The sequence below is a fragment of the Anomaloglossus baeobatrachus genome, chromosome 6 (genome assembly GCF_048569485.1).
Source record: "Anomaloglossus baeobatrachus isolate aAnoBae1 chromosome 6, aAnoBae1.hap1, whole genome shotgun sequence".
NCBI classification, from domain to species: Eukaryota; Metazoa; Chordata; class Amphibia; order Anura; family Aromobatidae; genus Anomaloglossus; species Anomaloglossus baeobatrachus.
In genome coordinates, this window is record NC_134358.1 from 509,182,168 (window position 1) to 509,198,888 (window position 16,721).

At 44.5% G+C, this 16,721-nt stretch overlaps 1 protein-coding gene across 8 annotated transcripts in view; it reads right to left on the reverse strand.

Annotated features, from left to right (window-relative positions):
• Positions 1 to 16,721, reverse strand: part of DIP2C (disco interacting protein 2 homolog C) — a 655,955-nt gene that overhangs the window by 302,264 nt on the left and 336,970 nt on the right. For 7 of the 8 annotated variants that reach the window (XM_075315466.1, XM_075315463.1, XM_075315460.1 and 4 more), the window contains one exon: positions 4,206 to 4,277. The exons of the other annotated variant lie outside the window; for it this stretch is intronic. In XM_075315466.1, coding sequence (XP_075171581.1) covers positions 4,206 to 4,277 — 72 coding nt within the window. The remainder of the gene's footprint in view (positions 1 to 4,205; positions 4,278 to 16,721) is intronic. 8 annotated transcript variants of the gene reach the window in all.

Here is a 16,721-nt window from a genome sequence, read left to right on the forward strand (position 1 = left end):
TTTCAAAAATGGATACAACAAAAACTGTTGGCACATTTCCAAAATTGTGGGTAAACAACTTTGTTTCAAGCCTCTGATTCTCATTTAAACTCACCTGTGTCAAGTATCAGGTGTGGGCAACATGAAAATCATACCTGAAACCAGATAAAAACGGGAGAAGTTGACTGAATCTTTGCATTATGTGTCTGTGTGTGCCCACTAGGCATAGAGAACAGAAGGTGGATAAGACAACTGTCTAAGGCCTTGGGAACCAAAATTGTTAAAAACTATCAAGACTCTCAAGGTTACAAGTCCATCTTTAGAGATTTTGATGTTCCCTTGTCCTCGGTGCACAACATAATCAAGAAGTTTACAAAACTTGGCACTGTAACTAATCTCACTGGACATGGATGGTAGACAAAAATTGATGAAAAGTTGCAATAGAGGATAGTCTGGATGAGCAATAAGCAGCCGCAAGCAAATTCTGAAGAAATTTGAGCTGTCCTGCAGGATTAAGGTGCATCAGAGTCACTGCAAACTATCCATAGACATGTTAGTGAAATGAAATGCCATGTCAAGAGACCCAGGAGGACCCCACTGCTGCCACAGAGACATAAAAAAGTTAGATTCTAGTTGGCAAAAAATAATGTACGTGAGTAAGCCAAAATCCTTTTGGGAAAGTGTTTTGTGGACAGATGAGACCATGATAGAGCTTTTTGGTAAAGCACATCATTCTACTGTTTACCAAAAATGGAAGAAAAGAAAACAGGACCTACAGTCACATATGGGGAAGGACCAAATATGTTTGGGGCTGTTTTGCTGCCTCTGGCATGGAGTGCCATGACTGTGTGTAAGGCATCATGAAATCTGAATATTAACAAAGGATTTTGTGTTGCAATGTAGTGCCTAGTGTCAGAAAGCTGGGTGTGCCTCCTAGGTCATGGGTCTACCAGCAGGACAATGACCAAAAAACAAACTTCAAGAAGCTGCCAGAGATGGATGGAAACACCAGCACTAGAGAGTTCTGAAGTGGCAGCAATGAGTCCGGATCTAAATCTCATTGACACCTGTGGAGAGATCTTCGTATTGCTGTTGGGAGAAGACGCCCTTCAAATACAAGAGACCTGGAGCAGTTTACAAAAGAAGAGTCCAAAATTCCAGTTGAGAGGTGTAAGAAGCGGTTGATGGTTATAGGAAGTGATTGATTGCAGTTATTTACTCCAAAGGGTGGGCAACCAAATATTAAGTTGAGGGCGCCAACAATTTTGTCCAGCCTATTTTGGGAGTTTTGTGGTAAATTATGTCCAATTTGCCTATTTTCTGGGTTTTTTTTTTATGTTGTTTCAATACACACAAACAAAATAAACGTGTGCATAACAAAAGATGTGTAAGTGCAATCATTTCCTAGGAAAAATACTTCATTTTATGGAAGAATTTTAAGGGTACAAACAGTGCATTATTGTATACATCACATTATGAAAAATATCTGTGCCAAACATGAACAGATATACGGTAGTTTATGATGAGTACGGTATATTACAAGGAAAAAAACCTATGGTCTTTATGAATTACCTAGGGGACCAATAAATGCAGTTTTGACTCCTGAACTAAGGTGCAATCCAATTTTACTTCTTGTATGCCTTTCCCTGCATTATTGCCAGTTTTACCCCACTTATTCCCCATGTTACCCCACTTATTCACCATGTAGCCCCACTGTTTCACCACTTTACCCCACTTATTCCCCGTTTTACGTCACTTATTCCCCATGTTAACCCCTTACTCACCATATTACTCCACTTTATCAACATGTTACGCTACTTATTTCCCATGTTACCCCATTTATTCCCCATGTCATCCCACTTATTCACGATGTTGCACCACTTATTCTCCATGTTACCCCACTTATTCACCATGTTACCCCACTTATTCCCCATGTTACCGCACGTATTCCCCATGTTACTCCAATTATTCACCATGTTACTCCACTTCTTCCCTATTTTACCGAACTTATTCACTGTTACCCCACTTATTCCCTATATTACTCCACTTATTCACCATGTTAACCCAATTATTCACCATGTTACCCCAATTATTCACCATGTTACCCCACTTAGTCCCTATATTACTCTACTTATTCACCATGTTACCCCACTTATTCCCCATATTACCCCACTTATTCCCCATGTTACCTCACTTATTCCCCATGTTACTCCACTTATTCCCCATGTTACTCCACTTATTCCCCATGTTACTCCACTTACCATGCTGCCCCACTTATTCACCATGTTACTCCACTTATTCACTATTTTACCCCACTTATTCACCATGATACCCCACCTATTCACCATGATACCCCACTTATTCACCATGATACCCCACCTATTCACCATGTTACCCCACTTAGTCCCTATATTACTCTACTTATTCACCATGTTACCCCACTTATTCCCCATATTACCCCACTTATTCCCCATGTTACCTCACTTATTCCCCATGTTACTCCACTTATTCCCCATGTTACTCCACTTATTCCCCATGTTACTCCACTTATTCCCCATGTTACTCCACTTACCATGCTGCCCCACTTATTCACCATGTTACTCCACTTATTCACTATTTTACCCCACTTATTCACCATGTTACCCTACTTATTCACCATGATACCCCACTTATTCACCATGATACCCCACCTATTCACCATGATACTCCACTCTAACAGCTTTACTGGTCGGTGTTAGATAAACAGTCTGCTCATGAGTAACAATCCAGTTAAGTTATTATCATGAGTGCACTATATGCAGAATACCTCCTACTAGCCGCTAGTGGTGGTGTACTTGCTCTGTTTTCCAACAGCGTCCAATATGACAGAATCGCTCCTGATATAGTAGACCCGTTTTGTTTAATCCGCTTATCATGACATGCACAGGAGTACTTAAAGAGAACCTGACATGTCCCTAAATGCTAATAACCTGTAGATGTAGGGTTCATCTGCAGGTTAAAGCGCACCAGCCACCAGGATTTTAATATATAACCTAAAGCCAGTGCTATACTGGCGCTATCATGCTGATTCTATACATACCTTTAGTTGTGAGATCGGATGTATACTTTCTGAAATACAGGCAAGTAAAGTTTGTGAAATGCACTGTTACTTGATGAGAGGTGCAACAGAATATCCAATAGGTGGGTCGGGTTTTGCTAGTTATTCCCGCCCCTGTCTGCTGCCTGTCCTTCCTCCCCCTGTCTCTGTTATTACAGAGGGAGGAAGGAGGGAGGGAGGAAAGAAGGGCAGGGAGAAGGAAGGGCAGGGAGGAGGAAGGGCAGGGAGGAGGAAGGGCAGGGAGGAGGAAGGGCAGGGAGGAGGAAGGGCAGGGAGGAGGAAGGGCAGGGAGGAGGAAGGGCAGGGAGGGCAGGGAGGAGGAAGGGCAGGGAGGAGGAAGGGCAGGGAGGAGGAAGGGCAGAGGGGGGAAGGGAAGGGAGTAGGAAGGGCAGGGAGAAGGAAGGGCAGGGAGGAGGAAGGGCAGAAGGGGGAAGGGCAGGGAGAAGGAAGGGCAGGGCGAAGGAAGGGCAGGGAGAAGGAAGGGCAGGGAGAAGGAAGGGCAGGGAGAAGGAAGGGCAGGGAGAAGGAAGGGCAGGGAGAAGGAAGGGCAGGGAGGAGGAAGGGCAGGGAGGAGGAAGGGCAGGCAGACAGGGGTGGGAATAACTAGCAATAACAGTGCATTTCACAAACTTTACTTGCCTATATTTCAGGAAGTATACATTCGATCCCACAACTAAAAGGTATGTATACAATCAGCATGATAACACCAGTATAGCTCTGGCTTTAGTTTATATAGGAAAATCCTGGTGGTTGTTCCTCTTTAATAGTGTTAGAATGTGGGACGACTTCCTTACTGAAAGCGCAGCTACAGGGTGAAAGCTAACTTCATTCCTTCTTGGAGCAGCCGGCTTTTGTTCATAGAGGTCACTGATCGCACCGACTCGCACCTGTTTCGGGAGCGATTCTGTGACACTCGTCCCTCTATGGTACCTCCATTAAGCCACTGTGGGCATGATTCCAACCAGGACTGCATGATTAGCTTCAGGAATGGGACATGCCAGATACCAAGCAGAAGGTAATTTGCATGAGCCGCCCACATGGTTATAACTTCATTTATTACATTATTTAGTGTTAGATTGTTCCTCTGCAATCGCTGCTGTAAAAGTTTGTTTATCAGCCTTGTCCATACCTTGTAGCTGAGGCAGATAGGCTCCTATTAATTTCGATCTTTTCTTTTCATAACCTTTCTGTGTGATGTCACCTGCCAAAAATAAGTGAAATGGATGAGAAAGGGAACTTATTTTTCATTGCTTCTATTTTTGTGACATTTCACCAATGTTACATCAGACATCGGAGAAACACAAGCCAAGAGACAGGTCAGCAGAACACAAGCCACAACAGCCATAGCCAGTGCCAAAGCGATGCAGACACGGAAACACAGTTACGAATAGCTATTCCCATCACGTGTGCTTCCAAGAAACCTCCAGGGTTTTATTGAGGACCTCGCCTTTCATTTATTTATAGAAAAGACTTTCAAAAATTATGTTTTCTCTGAAAATAGTCATAAATTAGAGCGAATACACAGCAGGGGTCAATAACAAAACCGCTTCATTCCAAATTCCAACTGCACCAAATTTCCCATGTACCCCGCAATCCACCATGACGGGACAGCCACCAGAGTGCGGTTCACGAAAGCTAGTCTGGTAAAGGCTTTGCTAGGTATCATTTTTTGTTTTCTACCACTGAGCGTCATACACTATGTGCAGAATTATTAGGCAAGTGAGTCTTGACCATATCAACATATTTTTGCAGATTTTCCATCTCTGAGCTGTATAAAGGTGAATGGTTAGGATATGTGCGAACAATGCCGAAAATTTCTGAACCTAACAACTGAACCTTGTGTCAGAAAAACGTGTCTTCTGGACAAAAAAAGATCTTATGGCCGAAAGACGCAACAAAAAACGCATACGTTTTTGGTGCGTTTTTGTGCCATGTATTTTTTTAGTGTATTCAATGGCTCGAAGGGCTAAAAAACGCACAAAGAATTGACATGTTGACATGCTGCTTCTTTTTTCTGCACCCAAAACTGCAAGGAAAAAAGAAGCAACGTGCGCACAGCATTTCTTAATTCTCATAGACTTTGCTGGGAGAAGGAGAGACATGCAGTTTTGGGCAACAAACGGCACCGAGAAAACGTGGAAAAATAATGTAAGGCCTTATAGGATGAACAGATCAGGTGATGTGTATTTGTGTAATGAAGAAAGACAGCCCTAAGGAGATCAACACCCTTTACCAAGATGTGCAAAATTATTAGGCAGCTCGTATAGCCGATAGTCAAAAAATGTTTAAGTCTTACAATTTTTTTTAATTACTAAGAAATTGGGCGTGATCACAGAACCATCAAAAGTTTTGGTGCAAAAAAAACATGGTGAGAAGAAAAATCCAATACCAGCACAACAGCAATATGGCAAAAAAATATGGCAGTGGCAACGTTTCAGTTCTACGATATGAAGCTTTCTCAAGGATTATACCTTAGAACTGAAATTTTTCCATTGCCATTAAGGGCTAATAAACCACCAATTTATTTCCATAGAACTGAATCTGCCAAAGATTTATCTCTGTGTGTGACGGGGCCTTAGGCGGGCTTTGCACGTTGCGACATCGCAAGCCGATGCTGCGATGTCGCACGCGATAGTCCCCGCCCCCGTCGCAGATGTGATATCTTTTGATAGCTGCCGTAGCGAACATTATCGCTACGCCAGATTCACATGCACTCACCTGCCCTGCAAACGTCGCTCTGGCCGGCGACCTGCCTCCTTCCTAAGGGGGCGGGTCGTGCGGCATCATAGTGACGTCACACGGCAGGCGGCCAATAGCGGCGGAGGGGTGGAGATGAGCAGGATGTAAACATCCCGCCCACCTTCTTCCTTCTCATTGCAGCCGGGACACAGGTAGGAGATGTTCCTCGCTCCTGCGGCTTTACACACAGCGATGTGTGCGGCCGCAGGAACGAGGAACAACATCGTACCTGTCTCTGCACCGGCATTATGGAAATGTCGGAGAATACACCGATGATACGATAACGACGCTTTTGCGCTCGTTAATCGTATCATCTAGGATTTACACACTACGATGTCGAAAGTGACGCCGGATGTGCGTCACTTTCGATTTGACCCCACCGACATCGCACGTGCGATGTTGCAACGTGCAAAGCCGCCCTTAAAGGCTAATAAACCACCATTTTATTCCCACAGAGCTGAAATGTTGACACTATGGGCTAGTAAACCACCATTTTATTCCCACAGAGCTGAAATGTTGACACTATGGGCTAATAAACCACCAATTTCCCATGTTGCTTAGTGTGCTGCATCCATTTGTTATTTCTTTGTTTTTTGCCAGGGAGGCTTTGCACCCATCATACCCTGGTCCTACTGGTCAAAGATTTGAGAGGAATCAACCGTGAAGCACCAGGAGCCCATTATCTTCCAGTGCTGTCATATTCCAGAACTGCAACCTCCCTGGAGTACCCAGAAGGGCAAAGTGTTCAGCGCTCAGAGACATGGCCGAGGTAAGGAGGGCTGAAACCAGCCACTGAGCAAGACACAGAAGTGGAAATATCGAGACTGGACAAAGAAATATGTGAACACCGCCATTTCAAAGGTGTTATGTACTGATGAGATGACGGTGACTCTTGACGAACCAGATGATGGACCATGGCTGAAATCAGTAGTGGGCACAGACCTCCACTTTGACTCAGACGCCAGCAAGGTGGAGGTGGGGTACTGCTATGGGATGGTATTACTAAAGATGTGCTAGATGAGCCTTTTTGGGTTGAAGCTGAATTCAACAACACCCAAACATACTGCTAGTTTTTAGAAGACATTTTCCTCAAGCAGAAGTACAGAAAAAAAAGTCTGTTGTCTTTCAAGAAAACCATGATTTGTATGCAGGACAATGCTCCATCGCCTGCATCGAAGTCTCCACTGCACTAATCATCTTTCAGTCTAACAATGCCCTATAACTCTCACACAGCAATCTCTGACATAATTCCATTCCTTATTATTAATAATGCAGGGCGACGTTCACCCTACCGCACATTAATGCTCAGTGTAGAAGGCCTCCCTACGTCATTAGCAAGGATGAAAACCGCATAAGGCATCCCTCAAAGAACACATTTAGATCTAAAATAATTATTGGCTCTAGTAAAAAAATAAAACATTAAAAACCTTTAAAAACAGACGTGCATGATATGAAGAGTGATCAATACATTAAGACTTGCCACAAAAACAATAATCAGTGCAAGAGAGAGGATAAAGACAGGACAAAAATGGAAAATAAACAGGGGCTGGAACATCTAATTACACATGGACGTCAAATTTGTGCCTAATGCATTTCCCTCCCTTATGTGTCACCACAATGCTACGACAATCAGGCTACGGTCTCAGGTTTACAAATTTAGGGTCTTTGACTTTTTTAATGGAATTGATGAGACCAGAGCCTGGGAGAACGCAGGAACATCTGCAGCCACAACCTCCGGGGCCTATTGAATCTTTCCTCACATGTATTTAAAGAGACAAATTCTACGGAAATGTCTAATTGATCCACTGGAGATAAACACCGATGGCTAGTATCAGGAGTACCAGGATTACATAACATGAGGCACAGGATAGCATAATTCTCTGTACCCTGTGGTATCAGGACCTCTATAAAAGAGGCTCGTCACCGAAGATGGCCTCTGACATCTTTATGATGCTATTGGTAGGTACAATAGTGTCAATCGAACTGCCTCCTGAAGTGGCAGATAAGGCTTCAGGGGTGGCAGTCACACAAGGACCTTTGTACCTGGGGAATCCTAAAGATTCCTCTTCCCTTAATCAAAAGTCACCACTATTATGAATGGAGCATGATTCATGGGACCTGCTATGGATTTTGCTCCTTTGGAGCACAGGAGCCTTAGGCTTCACCTCTGGTATAAAAATGGACAAATGAAAAAGTTCCCCAGCTCCTTGCATTCGAAACAGGACTCAATTCCAACTGGCGTCATGGCTTCTACTTAAAAGGGAGATCCAAGATGGATCAGACATGATGTGTTTGGCTAAACAGTTTTCTTCTCCACACCCAAAGATATGTCATATATGTCATGTATAAAGCCAAGACATTCTCTGTTCATCATTATACAAACATGACCTACAAATTACACTTTTCAATAGTCAAGTTGATTCAGAGAAGAAAACCGTTAAATTCAACTAATTTTATGGTGCGGAAAGTTAATACGATACTTAAAGAGAACCCATCCCAAAGGAAAAATACTTTTGACCTTGCAGATATGGGGTTAATATGCAGGTTAATAGCGTTGTGAAAAACAACCTACCTCCTTAAAACTGGTATTTTACCTAATTTTTACCTTTTCACTATTTGAGAGAGTGTATTGTGTTGGAAAGGCTATACCTTTTAATAGCGTTATGAACCTGCCCGGCACCTGCACATTGAATCCTGCTGCCAGGATGAAAAGAACTTTAACCCTCCCAACAACATTTTGGTTTCAGTCAAGGGGGCAGCGCCAGTTTAGTTATCGCTCTGTTTTTGGAGAGCGGCGGCTGTAACACCACCCCCGCACTGACTGACAGGCGCTCTACATTAGGACCAATTGGTTCTTCAGTCCACATGAAGTAACCTATAAGGACATTAATCTGCTGTTGAGGTGCCTGAACTATGACCAACATTTGCGGCCCTTCTGTGGTGATTTAAGCCTAGAACGCGCAACCATAGAAATCTACCATAGAAAACAAGTAACCTAGCAAGCCTGCGAGCAGCCAGGTATGCGTTCTGGGGTTAAAGGTGCTTGCCCTCTTACTTGGCCTTCAAGGTGGATCAGAAAGCACTGCTGCTTTTTGTGTGAGTGGGAAACTCATGCAAGTGAATATCACTACAATAAAAGAGACTAGCCTCTCCAACATTCACTTCAGCCAAGGAGTAAAAATGTCCTGCTTCGAGCATTTGTTAGCCCACATGAGATTTTGATACCACCATTGCATCAAGTTGGGCCTAATGAAGAACTAAAGGCAATGGATAAAAATGCATAAGAATTTGATCACCTCATTGATAAATTTACTAGATTGAGTGAAGCAAAGATAAATGAAGGAGTCTCTATTGGACCTCAGATTCTTAAGCTTCTTGACGATGAGGAGTTTCTCTGTTTGTTTAAGGGCAAGGAAAAAGCTGCATGGGTGGCATCCGCATTAGTGGTAGCTAATTTTTTGGGAAACTCAAGAACAGATAACTATGAAGAGTCAGTGGAAAATGTCCTCAAATCTTGGCTATAACATGTCTTTCAAGATTTATTTCTTACATTCGCATCTAGACTTTTTCCCACCAAACTGTGGAGCAGTGAGCGACAAGCACGGTGAGAGATTTCACCAAGATATTGCACCTATGGAGAAAAGATATCAAAGAAATGGAATCCATCAATACTGCAGATTACTGCTGAACAATTGCAAGAGATAATCCGATGCAGGGGGACAAGAGTCAACAAAAAAGGGTTGTCACTGAGTGAGCAGCAAATTTTGTAGCGCAATTTGTGTAGCTGTTTATAATTCACATTAGTGTTAGACAAGTGTTAGTTATTTGAATTGTTGAAAAGTTTTGTCTAAATAAATATCAGAACATTGGCATAACAAAATATTCTGCATCTTTATATTTGCAAAAATAATAATGTTTCAAAGTACTGAAACTTTTATGTATTAATTTTATGTAGCAGGAAAAGGAAAACTCTTTAATATTGTAGAAACAAAAGCAAATAAATGTTTTGTCAGATTTGAATTCAGGAGGTCGAAATCAGTAAGAATTGTTTCATTTGATAATTGAACCTGACTACTTTTGAAAATATGTGGAGCAATGTTAAGAGTTGGTTAAATCGGTTATCCTTTATGTTTCCCACCCCAACCAAAAAGTTAAAGGGCAATTTTATATCACTTTGTGACTGCAGACTTGTGAGTACTTACATTGTACACACTGTGCGCTGTGAGGATCTACCGGTGTCAGAGCCAGGAACGGCAAGAATCTGACTAGAGGACAGCGGCCTCACTGAATACATTTTCAATGAGTAAGACCAAGCTCCTCTACTTGGATTCAGGCCGGGAGTCTGCAAATCACATACTCGCTCACGGCCACGTGACCACAATTTCCAGCTCTGATACTTGAGAATCCTCATAGAGCGATAGGAGGATTGACAAGTGCCTGCAGACTTATGATTATGTCTGTATATGATTGGCCTTAGGCTCTGTTTCCACAAGCCAAATACTTAAAGGGGTTGTCAGTCTAAATTCATATTAATCAAGCAGACGAGTTCAAAGCAGGAAGAGGGGAGGAAGCTAAAGACAAGGATTACGCAGCGAAAACCCAACTGCAAGACCCTCATCTTTGCGACATCTGTCCTGACACATTAGATATATCATTATATTATCCCCAACCCACAGCATTAATGATAACTTGCCAATTATCGGTTGTTCCACTTCTGGGGCACCCATTGATCTCAAGAATGGAGCTTCCAAATGCCTCTTTGGAACTGATTGAAGACCACTGCGCCATTTTTTTGTCTATGAGACTACTAAATAGCAGAGAACACAGATGTGATATTTCTGGGAATCCCACAGAAAAATGTATGAAGCAGGGGCCTGCATGTAGGGTCACTGATACAGTCCAAGATGGCATTTAAGAGCCTCATCTCCAGGATTATGGTTTGTCCTGCTGAGTTGGGAATAACCCTTTACGTCATCTTCTAATTACACATTTCGTTTCTTGTTTTTATGTTACATTTAACTCTTCTTTCCCATGCTGTTTCTTTAAATTTTCAATATCCCTATCAATATTATTTATATATATATATAGATATATACACACACGCATACATACATGCATGCATACACATTATATATATATATATATATATATATATATATATATATATATATATATATATATATTATATATATATATACACATACACACACACATACACACACTGTGCCCGCTCAGCCACACCCTCCGCACACTGTGCCCGCTCGGCCACGCCCTCTGCACACTGTGCCCGCTCGGTCAGGCCCCCGCACACATTGGGCACATATACACCCCCCCAGGACTACTCCACCTATTAGACACCTCCCCCCAGGACTACTCCTCCTATTATCCTCCTCTCCCCCTGGACTACTCCTCCTATTATTCTCCTCTCCCCCCAGGACTACTCCTCCTATTATCCTCCTCTCTCCCCAGGACTACTCCTCCTATTATCCTCCTCTCTCCCCTTGACTACTCCTCCTATTATCCTGCTGTCTCCCCTTGACTACTCCTCCTATTATCCTCCTCTCTCCCCTTGACTACTCCTTCTGTTATCCTCCTCTCTCCCCTTGACTACTCCTCTTATTATCCTGCTGTCTCCCCAGGACTACTCCTCCTATTATACTCCTCCCCCCCAGGACTACTATTATACTCCTCTCTCCCCAGGACTACTCCTCCTATTATACTCCTCTTTCCCAAGGACTACTCCTACTATTATACTCCTCTCCCCAGGACTACTCCTCCTATTATACTCCTCTTCCCCCAGGACTACTCCTCCTATTATACTCTTCTTCCCCCAGGACTACTCCTCCTATTATACTCCTCTCTCCCCTTGACTACTCCTTCTGTTATCCTCCTCTTTCCCCTTGACTACTCCTTCTATTATCCTCCTCTCTCCCCTTGACTACTCCTCCTATTATCCTGCTGTCTCCCCAGGACTACTCCTCCTATTATACTCCTCCCCCCAGGACTACTATTATACTCCTCTCTCCCCAGGACTACTCCTCCTATTATACTCCTCTCTCCCAAGGACTACTCCTCCTATTATACTCCTCTTCCCCCAGGACAACTCCTCCTATTATACTCCTCTCCCCCCAGGACTACTCCTCCTATTATACTCCTCACCTCCAGGACTACTCCTCCTATCATACTCCTCTTCCCCCAGGACTACTACTGCTAGTATACTCCTCTCTCCCCCAGGACTACTCCTCCTATTATCCTCCTCTCTCCCCAGGACTACTCCTCCTATTATACTCCTCTCCCCAGGACTACTCCTCCTTTTATACTCCTCTCCCCAGGACTACTCCTCCTATTATCCTCCTCTCTCCCCAGGACTACTCCTCCTATTATCCTCCTCTCTCCCCAGGACTACTCCTCCTATTATACTCCTCACCTCCAGGACTACTCCTCCTATTATACTCCTCTTCCCCCAGGACTACTCCTTCTATTATACTCTTCTTCCCCCAGGACTACTCCTCCTATTATACTCCTCTCTCCCCCAGGACTACTCCTCCTATTATCCTCCTCTCTCCCCAGGACTACTCCTCCTATTATACTCCTCTTCCCCCAGGACAACTCCTCCTATTATACTCCTCTCCCCCCAGGACTACTCCTCCTATTATACTCCTCACCTCCAGGACTACTCCTCCTATTATACTCCTCTTCCCCCAGGACTACTACTGCTAGTATACTCCTCTCTCCCCCAGGACTACTCCTCCTATTATACTCCTCTCTCCCCAGGACTACTCCTATTATATTCCTCTCCCCCCAGGACTACTCCTCATATTATCCTCCTCTCTCCCCAGGACTACTCCTCCTATTGTCCTCCTCTCTCCCCAGGACTACTCCTCCTATTATACTCCTCTCTCCCCCAGGACTACTCCTCCTATTCTATTCCTCTCCCCCCAGGACTACTCCACCTATTATCCTCCTCTCTCCCCAGGACTACTCCTCCTATTATACTCCTCACCTCCAGGACTACTCCACCTATTATCCTCCTCTCTCCCCAGGACTACTCCTCCTATTATACTCCTCTCCCCCCAGGACTACTCCTCCTATTATACTCCTCTCCCCCCAGGACTACTCCTCCTATTATACTCCTCTCCCCCCAGGACTACTCCTCCTATTATTCTCCTCTCCCCCCAGGACTACTCCTCCTATTATTCTCCTCTCCCCCCAGGACTACTCCTCCTATTATACTCCTCTCCCCCCAGGACTACTCCTCCTATTATACTCCTCTCCCCCCAGGACTACTCCTCCTATTATTCTCCTCTCCCCCCAGGACTACTCATCCTATTATACTCCTCTCCCCCCAGGACTACTCCTCCTATTATTCTCCTCTCCCCCCAGGACTACTCCTCCTATTATACTCCTCTCCCCCCAGGACTACTCCTCCTATTATACTCCTCTCCCCCCAAGACTAATCCTCCTATTATACTCCTCTCCCCCCAGGACTACTCCTCCTATTATACTCCTCTCCCCCCAGGACTACTCCTCCTATTATACTCCTCTCCCCCCAGGACTACTCCTCCTATTATTCTCCTCTCCCCCCAGGACTACTCCTCCTATTATACTCCTCTCCCCCCAGGACTACTCCTCCTATTATACTCCTCTCCCCCCAGGACTACTCCTCCTATTATACTCCTGTCCTCCCAGGACTACTCCTCCTATTATACTCCTCTCCCCCCAGGACTACTCCTCCTATTATTCTCCTCTCCCCCAGGACTACTCCTCCTATTATCTTCCTCTCCTCCCAGGACTACTCCTCCTATTATACTCCTCTCCCCCCAGGACTACTCCTCCTATTATACTCCTCTCCCCCCAGGACTACTCCTCCTATTATTCTCCTCTCCCCCCAGGACTACTCCTCCTATTATACTCCTCTCCCCCCAGGACTACTCCTCCTATTATTCTCCTCTCCCCCCAGGACTACTCCTCCTATTATACTCCTCTCCCCCCAGGACTACTCCTCCTATTATTCTCCTCTCCCCCCAGGACTACTCCTCCTATTATACTCCTCTCCCCCCAGGACTACTCCTCCTATTATACTCCTCTCCCCCCAGGACTACTCCTCCTATTATACTCCTCTCTCCCCCAGGACTACTCCTCCTGTTATACTCCTCTCCCCCCAGGACTACTCCTCATATTATCCTCCTCTCTCCCCAGGACTACTCCTCCTATTGTCCTCCTCTCTCCCCAGGACTACTCCTCCTATTATACTCCTCTCTCCCCCAGGACTACTCCTCCTATTCTATTCCTCTCCCCCCAGGACTACTCCACCTATTATCCTCCTCTCTCCCCAGGACTACTCCTCCTATTATACTCCTCACCTCCAGGACTACTCCACCTATTATCCTCCTCTCTCCCCAGGACTACTCCTCCTATTATACTTCTCTCCCCCCAGGACTACTCCTCCTATTATACTCCTCTCCCCCCAGGACTACTCCTCCTATTATACTCCTCTCCCCCCAGGACTACTCCTCCTATTATACTCCTCTCCCCCCAGGACTACTCCTCCTATTATTCTCCTCTCCCCCCAGGACTACTCCTCCTATTATACTCCTCTCCCCCCAGGACTACTCCTCCTATTATACTCCTCTCCCCCCAAGACTAATCCTCCTATTATACTCCTCTCCCCCCCAGGACTACTCCTCCTATTATACTCCTCTCCCCCCAGGACTACTCCTCCTATTATCCTCGTCTCCCCCCAGGACTACTCCTCCTATTATTCTCCTCTCCCCCCAGGACTACTCCTCCTATTATACTCCTCTCCCCCCAGGACTACTCCTCCTATTATACTCCTCTCCCCCCAGGACTACTCCTCCTATTATACTCCTCTCCCCCTAGGACTACTCCTCCTATTATTCTCCTCTCCCCCAGGACTACTCCTCCTATTATCCTCCTCTCCTCCCAGGACTACTCCTCCTATTATACTCCTCTCCCCCCAGGACTACTCCTCCTATTATACTCCTCTCCCTCCAGGACTACTCCTCCTATTATTCTCCTCTCCCCCCAGGACTACTCCTCCTATTATACTCCTCTCCCCCCAGGACTACTCCTCCTATTATTCTCCTCTCCCCCCAGGACTACTCCTCCTATTATACTCCTCTCCCCCCAGGACTACTCCTCCTATTATTCTCCTCTCCCCCCAGGACTACTCCTCCTATTATACTCCTCTCCCCCCAGGACTACTCCTCCTATTATACTCCTCTCCCCCCAGGACTACTCCTCCTATTATACTCCTCTCTCCCCCAGGACTACTCCTCCTGTTATACTCCTCTCCCCCCAGGACTACTACTCCTATTATTCTCCTCTCTCCCCAGGACTACTCCTCCTATTATACTCCTCACCCCCAGGATTACTCCTCCTATTATACTCCTCTCCTCCCAGGACTACTCCTCCTATTATACTCCTCTCTCCCCAGGACTACTCCTCCTATTATACTCCTCTCTCCCCAGGACTACTCCTCCAACACACACACTGCACAAAACATACCTCCCCCAAAACACACACACACCCACACAAACCGCGCAACACACACAGCACCACACACAGCGTTGCAGACACACAGCGCTCCACACACAACGCAACACGCAAACACTGCTCTCACACACCCAGACAACACCCAGAACATTTACAGCGCCCCACACAAACACTTGGCCACTACACACAACAACATCTATATATATATATATATATATATATATATATATAACAAAAATCATACATTAACTACACAATAAATTCTAGAACACCCGATGCGTTAGAATCGGGCCACCTTCTAGTGTGTGTATATATATATATATATATATATATATATAGTGCACATATAGCTATAGATAGATTATATATATTACAAATCTTGCAATTTTTACATTGATCACTGGGCTTACTACTACTAGACTCACGCTTCCTGTTCTATACATTAAACTTTTCAGCAGTCTCAGTCATCACTAATAGGATTACAATGAAAAGCAATACCTCTATATACAGTAGATAGAAGAGGACCCATCATTTACAATTGAAGATTTCACAGCTCACCTCCTCCCCCTCCCTTTAGAATGACCCTTGTTAAATTGCAGTATGCACGGATTAGAAGCTCAAACATAGGCTCTTAGTCAGTCTATAGCCGGCGATATCATCTGTTGAACAGGAAGAGAGCTTACTATAACTTCTTAGAATTTAGCTTCTCCTTTTTAGAATTTTGTGAGCTTTCTTACTGGGATTCACTTAAAGGGAACTGGTCTCGTCCAGCAATGCTAAAACATATACCGTATATGGTTGAAATGTGTGTACCTGCAGATTAACCCTTTATAGCTGATATACTGCAGTAAGGGCTACAGGGAGAAAATAAAGTTATCTCCTCCCTGTAGCCTCTGGCAGGGGAGGTTTAGAGAGAGTAGTGTCCATTCACTATAATGTGAGCGCCATTGTCATCACTCCCCAGAACATTGACAGCCTTATCTGTACACATAGTCTCCTTTAAGGTAAGACAGTGTGTCTGCTGATAGATTGTCTTCATTTACTGGCTATATGAATTAGGTTATAAATATGTAAAATATCAGAAAGCAAAAAGCGTAAACCACCCTGGGTGATATAACCGAGACTGATATTGTACATACAGCATTCATAGATCTAATATAAATTATCACATTATTGTGCTGACTCCCCAGTTATGTACCTAGAATACACAGGCCTGTTTGTATACAGTGTTGGGGCTGGGGACGTCCCTGATAGATGTGTAATTGAAATCTGCAGGTATGAAACGCATTTCACAGCATAGTGAGCTAGAATCACTTTCATCCCCATTTCCTTTAAATCAATCAATTTATGAAGTACGGGTAGGTGACACATTTGCACTAAAGATGCCGAT